Raw genomic sequence first — 7,708 nt, forward strand, 5'->3', positions numbered from 1 at the left:
AGTAAGTCTGGAAAAAGCATTATCTGAAACCCGACCTATCACGATTTGCATTGTTTTGCTTGTAGGCTACTACTGTGCTTAGTACTTGGCCTTTGCTTGCTCTCCGAAGATTGCTTGCTTTCTTTGCTTCTTTACTTTGTCTCTTTAATTATGATTACTATATATTTTGAAAATCCATAGTGGAATCAAGCCAATAATTTTAGATAAGGTAAGAAGGAATTGAAGGAAGCATGTACTTGAGAGAGATCAGACCTTCTCTCTCTCTGTTCCTGTGATTTGAAAGGGTGAAGGTTCCCCTACCCTGTTCGCACTTCAATCTCTTCTTCGATTTCCTCTGCTGTGGCGAATCTCCCAAGGAAACGAAGAAGAGGCATTAACACAGAAAGGAAGTTTGGAAGAGAGAGAGAGAGAGAGAGAGAAGAGAAGAGATGAGTCAGGAATCATTCATTTACAGCTTCGTGGCCCGAGGGACTGTGATCCTTGCCGAGTACACTGAGTTCACAGGCAATTTCCCTGCCATCGCATCTCAGTGTCTTCAGCGCCTCCCTTCCTCCAATAACAAATTCACTTATAGCTGCGATCACCACACCTTCAACTTCCTCGTCGAAGATGGCTATGGTATGTACTTACTACTTCAATCATGCTCTTTCTTCAATTTTTTATTTTTTTTTGGGAGATGATTTGAGCTTAGCTGAATTGGATCTCTAGGGCGCCACTTATGGCGTACTCGGAATCGGATACCACTCAGGTCACTATGCCTTTTTTCTGGGTTTGCGCTAGGCTACCTTCTAAATCTTAAAAAGCATGCTAATGTGTTTAGTGTTCTTCCGCTAAGATTTCACATGGTATCCTTTCTTGCTTTCCCCTTCATTTGTAGAATTGCGTTTCCTGCTTCAGAATCTAGTGATCTTTGCTTTTAGGTTCAACTTTTGGCTCTGTAGACCCAATTGTTGCATTTTTCAGTAAGTAGAAGTTCTGTATATACGCTTTAAACTCTTTTGGTCGATCGTTGGTCATTACTCAATAACATAAAGAATCAGATGAGCCCGGGAAAGTGACAGAGAAAGGGAGTCTCCCGACGGTTCCACTGCGAAATGAAAATCCCATTTTACTAGTATTGTTTGGAGTTCTATTGATTTCTCTGTGGTTATTATGTACAGAAAAATGCTGAATAGTTTAGTGGCCTAACTTCCCTTCTCCATCCAGGCATGCACCTGACCTGCCTGGATGGAGAAGGCCAGGTGGCCTAATTTCCCTTCTCCTTCTCTTACGAGTATTGTTTGGAGTTCTATTGATTTCTCTGTGGTCATTATGCACAGAAAAATGTTGAATAGTTTAGTAGCGTAACTTCCCTTCTCCATCCAGGCATGCAACTGGCCTGCCTAGTCAGTACCACCTGAATTTGGGATCAGGGTAACACTAGTTAAAACAAAACCTAGAATGTTACTTAGAGGCCCTGAGGCTGGAACCTCTTTGTACATGGATGGCCAATGTCTGTATTACTAAACTTGTTTCACATTCTTCATTCCTATTCTATGTAGATTTGCTGCTGACCAGAAAATCAGAAATAGATTTAATTGGATTAGTGATGCAAATATATTAGTTGATCCATAGACCATAGGTTTTTACTTCAAATCTTAGAACTTAATGTAGGTGTCTATGTTTTTATTATTTCTGTCAAATGTCCATGTCTATATGGACATCTATATAAACCAAGGGTTTTTTTTTTTGGGAGGACTGTTTATGCTTTCATCCTTCTGTTGTATTTTTGGCACACTTATATATGGGGTGCACATGAGTTGTGGGAACTTATCTTTTGTCCCTTCCTTTCATTTTTGTTAAGGTTAAGGACTTAGCTTCTCCCAATAATCTATTTGGATAGGTATCCTTTTATTCCACGCCCTGACATCTTAATGCTCTTTGGATTTTGCAGCATATTGTGTAGTTGCGAAAGAATCTGCAGGGAAACAAGTTTCTATAGCCTTTTTGGAACGAGTGAAAGTAGACTTTAGAAAGAGATATGGTGGGGGTAAAGCTGATACTGCCATAGCCAAAAGTCTCAACAAGGAATTTGGGTATGTTTATCCTTGTTGATTACGAGTTTATCCATCCTCACACCTTTTCTTGTGCTTTATTTCTCTTAGTAAAGATTGTTTACAAATTACAGATTAATGAATACAGGTTGAAAATTTTGCAGGCCTGTTATGAAAGAGCACATGCAATATATCATTGACCATGCTGAAGAGATTGAGAAACTTTTAAAAGTGAAGGCTCAAGTTTCAGAAGTTAAAAGCATTATGCTTGAAAATATTGACAAGGTATTGATATTTAGTGTTCAAAGCTAATCCATCATTAAGTTTACTTGTGAATCAAGCTCAATGAGAGATAAAACATTACGGTTTTCAAATCTATGAGTCACTGCTTGTCTAGCCACTGTTTAAGACTTTTGCTTCATGCTTCTTCTGTATACGTGTTCCTTGGCTGTAATCTTTAGGCCATTCAATTTATCTTGCAACTTATTCTCTCAACAACCTGGCTTACATAGTGTACCATATTTGCATAGGTATACCTTTAGATTGAGAAGGCCTGCTCTTTCCTTCAGACTGGGAGATCTCTACTCATATGTTTTCAATTATCATCTAGCTCATACTGCCTTGTGTTACTGTACTTGGAAATATGTCAGTGGTGAATATTTCATTCAGATCAAGGTGCATGAGATGCCTATTGGGATCTGCATGTGTGTGTGTGTGTGTGTGCCTGCATGCATTTGTGCAAGGATTAACTCTGCGTGCACTGAAACCATTTAGAGGGCAATGTAGGGATTAGATGATGTCAGAAAAAAATTATTGGTGTATAATCTATTGATCATTCAAGAGCATGGGTACCCATGAAGGCTGTTATTTTGCCCTTCCCTCATTTGTTTCTCACACCCACCCCCTTGTCTTCTTCTCTTGGCCCTTCTTACTTCCGACTTGGGGTGTTATGTGCCTAATGGGGCTCACTCTAGTGTATGGGTGTTAGATTGGGCCAACCTAGTATGGGATAGGTTAAAGGGCTAACGCGTTCCATCAGCTTCCGAGCTTTTGGCGTATCGGTCAAGTGCCTAACATTTGGTATCAAAGCTGGGCACCACGTCTCGGGTTCGAATCACAAAAAGGGCTACCTAGGAGAGTGCTACCTAGAGTAGAGTGAAAGCTGTCAAGAAAGGGCTACCTGCCGCCAATTAAAAACCCTGGAGCAGAGTGGAGCCGCTTGGAAAGGGCTACCTACCGCCAGAGTGGAAGCTGCCTAGAGTGAGAGCCACCGAGGATGACGGCTGCGAAAGCATGGTGGTCTGTTATGTGCCTAATGGGGCCCACTTTAATGTATGGGCGCTAGATTGGGCCAACCTAGTATAGGATAGGTTAAAGGACTTGATTTAACGCGTTCCATCAGCTTCGGAGCTTTTGGTGTATCGGTCAAGTACCTAACATGGGGCTTGGCTGTGTTACTGTTTAGTTTAATAATCAGTGCTTTAAGCTTGATTTCTTTTCTTTTATTGTTAATTTATTCCTCCTTTGGTTCTTTTCATGCATATAATCAATTGATCATGATACCAGTTGGCCAGGGTCAACAATTCAGTTGGTCAGAACTGTTTCAACTATGTTGCCATATGCTTTTAATTTGGGGAAGTGACATGATTTTGGTTTTATTTATGTGGTTTAACTATTTTGCAAATACTTCGAATTTGAGGCACTTACTCAATTTTCTCCACCATGCGTGTGTTGTTCCTTCTGGCTTCTGTTTTGCATTTATCTTCTCCTAAATGTACATGGACATGTACATGAAGAGAATGTATAAAGGCCTTAGCTTAGTTGATGAAAGAAAGCAGTCTACACAACTCCCCTTTTTTAGCCAGATAGAATGTTGGATGGGCCCCAGAATTTGTGGACAGGTAGACCTCAAGGTCCCATGTTCAGATGTCGAGATTCTTGTAGAACTGAATTAGCCTAGTGACAAAATAAAGTTTTGGAAATCCAGGAAAACCAAGAGGATGCACACCAAGACAGGGACTATATACTACATAGAGTGTGCATGCTAAATGGAGAATGCACGTGGATGCACAGAGTGGTGTGTATAATTGAATTTGGCTCTAAAGTTTGACACACTTAGTGAATTCAGAACTTGCCTTGTCTATCCAATTTTCAGAATTGCCACATCATCTTACCACGTGGCAGAAGTGCAGTACTAGGTGGACTGTGGAGAAGTTTGTATACAGTGAACCGTGTAGGGGACATTATGCCTTTAAATATTGATTTTACTTGGGCTGTATTATATGATCTTATTACATATTGGTCTGTTGATTCATGTTTATCTGGTGAGTACTGTCAGTTGCTTTGAAAATGACTATTTATTGATTTGTTGCCTTAACAACATTGTTTCCTGCATAACCTTTGTCTTTGGATCATGTATCTTAAACACTTTATTGAATATATTTTCTATAAAGCTACTTTCTATGATGTTTGTAACCCTGCAAACACCTTTCAGGCTGTTGATAGAGGTGAGAAGATAGATATTCTTGTTGACAAGGCAGAAGATTTGCATTCTCAGGTGGGTTAAACTTGGTAATGTTTCTTAGTTAATCATAATTCATGCATTATTCTACCTTGTTAAGTGCTCAAGAACTGTTTTTCCCTTTTCTTAGAAATTTTATTTGAGTAAAGAACTGAACTACTCTGTTAAGTGATGATTTCAGGCCCAAGATTTCAAGAAACAAGGAACACAAATCCGGCGAAAAATGTGGTATCGGAATATGAAAATCAAATTGGTTGTTCTAGGGGTCCTCTTAATTCTAGTCCTGGTGATCTGGCTTTCTATTTGTCATGGTTTTGACTGCACCAACTAATGTTTCTTAAGCATACAATTGGAGCATACTGATGAGGCATAAAACACCCCACCTATCAGAGGCTGCCACGTGGCCGACCCGACCTCAATCCGAGAACCGAGTTGGGCCGAGCAGGAAATTGGGCCGACCCCATATCCGATAAGTCACCTGACAAAGCCTATTTTAAGCGAGCTGGCCGGTGACTGAGGCCGAGAGTATGCGGGTCAGCCAGGGACCCCTAGCCGACCTCATGGCCGAGACCAACCTCCACTCGGGCTGACCTCCATTGCCGACCCCACATGCCGACCTCGTAGGCCGAGCCCTCCTCCACTGAGGCTCCCATAGCACCCCACCGGGGATCTCCGGGCCACGTCAGCACATCCCGAGAATCACGGGATAAGGACCGAGCCACGATCCCAGCGCAACACAGAATCACACTCTACATGGACTCTTACCTTAATAAGAGTCCACCCGAAAATAACTCTCCACTCCGCTCTACGCGAGAGAACCTTCCGAAAGAAGGACTCCTACCATACTAGGACTCTCCCAACCGTCTCATCTCCTACTTACTCTATAAATACCCAGGTATGGAGCTCTATTCCACATCTTGCTTTTAATACGCAGTTACGCTGTCACGTTGAAGACCTGACTTGAGCATCGGAGAGTCCTAGGCCGGAGCCACACCGGCCCTCTTGCGCTCATTGGTTGGTTTTTGCAGGTTCATCCACGGGCGAACCAACTACCGGAGGTTTTCACACGCAACAGATTTGGCGCCGTCTGTGGGAACGACATCAGCAAGCATCGTCGTTTCTACCAATTCCAAGAGCAATAACAATGGTGCACACGAGGTCAGGGCAGCATGGCTCGACTTCCCGCACAGAAGAGCCGCAACCCGTTGTGCAGACGAGGAGATCACCGCCCCCCGAAGCCTCTCGGCAGGGGATAAACAGAAGACCCCCCAGAGCAGGTGGTGCGCAGCCCATCACGGGCACCATTCCACCTCCAGAAAGCGGGAATGGAGGAGGTGCACTAACCACGGCCGCGGCTAGCCGGGTACAGGCCGAGCCAAGTTTGGACGGGAATGTCTTACCTGCACCGCCACCCTTGCCGGAGAGTTTGGACCCAGAAGCCCCGGCAAATAATCGACAGGTTATGGATTTGCAGCTGCAGATGCTCCACACCAACGAGATGTTGCGCGCCTTCATGAACCAGATGGCCCGAGGCGGGCTGATGGGTCAGCTGCCGGCCGCCCTCCCTCCAGCTCCGGCCGGCGCTGAAAGAAACTTGCAGCAAAATGAGGGCCGGCGTAGGGCCGAGCCAAGTCGGGCTGCGTCCTCGCATCCATCTCGTCAGAAGACTCCACCTCCGCGCCCCAGTAGAGCCGCTCGACGGGGTGAACAAGAACATCGCCAAAGCCCGCGAACAGGGCGTGAAATTGAACCGGCCGGCTCTGTAGCAAGGAGGTCGGTATTTTTTGGACGGATCGGAGAGGACGAACCGCCGAGGATATTCCGAGAACAAAGGAAAGACCCGGTTGAAAGGCGCGCACCGAGACACGGAGAAGGATCGCGTCATACTCCCCGACGTCCGAACTCACCTCCCCGAGAAGAACAACAGGGGAGTCCCCGAGGGTCCAACTTCCAAGAAGAAAAAAGAACAAGGAAGGACGGTGAGGACCGAGCTGACCAGAATGGCCGACTACAGCGGGATGACAGACCCTATCAACCCCGGGCCGAGGAGCCGGTTGGCCAAGCACCTGAAACCGAGCTGGAGAAGCGGCTACGAGACTTGGCCGAGCAGGTGGAGGGGTTGAAGAAATAGGCGACCCCGGACGCCTACTCTTTGGTCGGGCGTCACCCTTATCCTCCCGAGATCATGACCGCGCCGCTACCACACGGTTTCAAACCTCCCCCGTTTGACAGGTATGACGGGACGACCGACCCGACAGATCACATTAACTACTTTAATGCGATGATGACCATGTACGGGGGAACCGAGATCGTTTCTTGCCGAGCCTTCCCTGCATCCCTCAAGGGCGCGGCGACCTCATGGTTTTCCTGGTTGCCGCCGAATTCCATAAAAAGCTTCGCTCAACTCTGTCGAGCCTTTGTCACGCGCTTCCAGAGTAGTATGAAACATAAGAAGACCACGGTCAACCTCCTTAGCGTGAAGCAAAGGCCCGACGAGTCGATCCGAGCATTCGTCTCCCGCTTCAACAAGGAATCCTTAGATATCAAGGATTTGGATGAGGCCACGGCCCATACGGCTATGAGCAACGGATTGGCCGACATGGACCGGATCAAGGACTTGGCCCGGAAGCCGACAAGAAATCTGGCCGAGCTCTTGGAGAGGTGCAACGAGTTTGCAAACATGGCCGAGGTCCTCCAAGCCCGGAAGGGCAACGAAGGTCGTACCGACAAGAAAAGGCCGACAACAGACGACCGAAGAGAAGACAAAAGGCCAAGGACGGATCGCCGGGCTGACAGGTCGGATCGAGCTCGGAGCCCCGACTACACGCCATTGAATGCATCTCGCAAGGAGATCCTGATGCAAATACAAGATGGGGGGTACATCCGCCGACCCCGACCGATGCAAGCGGGGTCATCTCGGAATCCCAACAAGTATTGCCAATTCCATAAGGACATCGGTCACGACACCGAAGATTGTTATCAGCTGAAAAGAGAAATCGAAGAGCTGATAAAAGCGGGCCACTTGAAGAGATATGTCAAAGGAGGCCGAGAAGATCGTGGAGGTCGGCGGCCGGATGACCGAGATCAAAGAAGAGCCGAGCCTAAGGCCGAAACCAGGCGAGTTGAAAGAGACGATGACAAGGTCCGAGCCGAG

At 46.0% G+C, this 7,708-nt stretch overlaps 1 protein-coding gene across 2 annotated transcripts; it reads left to right on the forward strand.

The window, feature by feature from the left end:
* Positions 1-271: 271 nt before the first annotated feature.
* On the forward strand, positions 272-4,918 carry LOC122666901 (vesicle-associated membrane protein 724). 2 transcript variants are annotated; one of them, XM_043863003.1, is made up of 6 exons: positions 272-370; positions 417-618; positions 1,934-2,075; positions 2,198-2,318; positions 4,528-4,590; positions 4,736-4,918. In XM_043863003.1, exons 2-6 carry the CDS (start codon positions 429-431, stop codon positions 4,883-4,885), a joined length of 666 nt encoding a protein of 221 aa, XP_043718938.1. In that variant the 5' UTR covers positions 272-370; positions 417-428; the 3' UTR covers positions 4,886-4,918. The 2 variants fall into 2 exon arrangements, with proteins under 2 accessions (XP_043718938.1, XP_043718939.1); XM_043863004.1 differs by having other exon boundaries at positions 290-366; positions 419-618.
* The last annotated feature ends 2,790 nt before the right edge of the window (positions 4,919-7,708 follow it).

This window comes from Telopea speciosissima, chromosome 7 (assembly GCF_018873765.1).
Source record: "Telopea speciosissima isolate NSW1024214 ecotype Mountain lineage chromosome 7, Tspe_v1, whole genome shotgun sequence".
Taxonomy (NCBI): Eukaryota; Viridiplantae; Streptophyta; class Magnoliopsida; order Proteales; family Proteaceae; genus Telopea; species Telopea speciosissima.

Coding starts and splice junctions, on each gene's coding strand:
- LOC122666901 (XM_043863003.1), top strand. CDS start 429: ATGAGTCAGGAATCATTCATTTACAGCTTCGTGGCCCGAGGGACTGTG. Junction 619..1,933: donor CCTCGTCGAAGATGGCTATG/GTATGTACTTAC, acceptor TGGATTTTGCAG/CATATTGTGTAGTTGCGAAA. Junction 4,591..4,735: donor CAGAAGATTTGCATTCTCAG/GTGGGTTAAACT, acceptor TGATGATTTCAG/GCCCAAGATTTCAAGAAACA.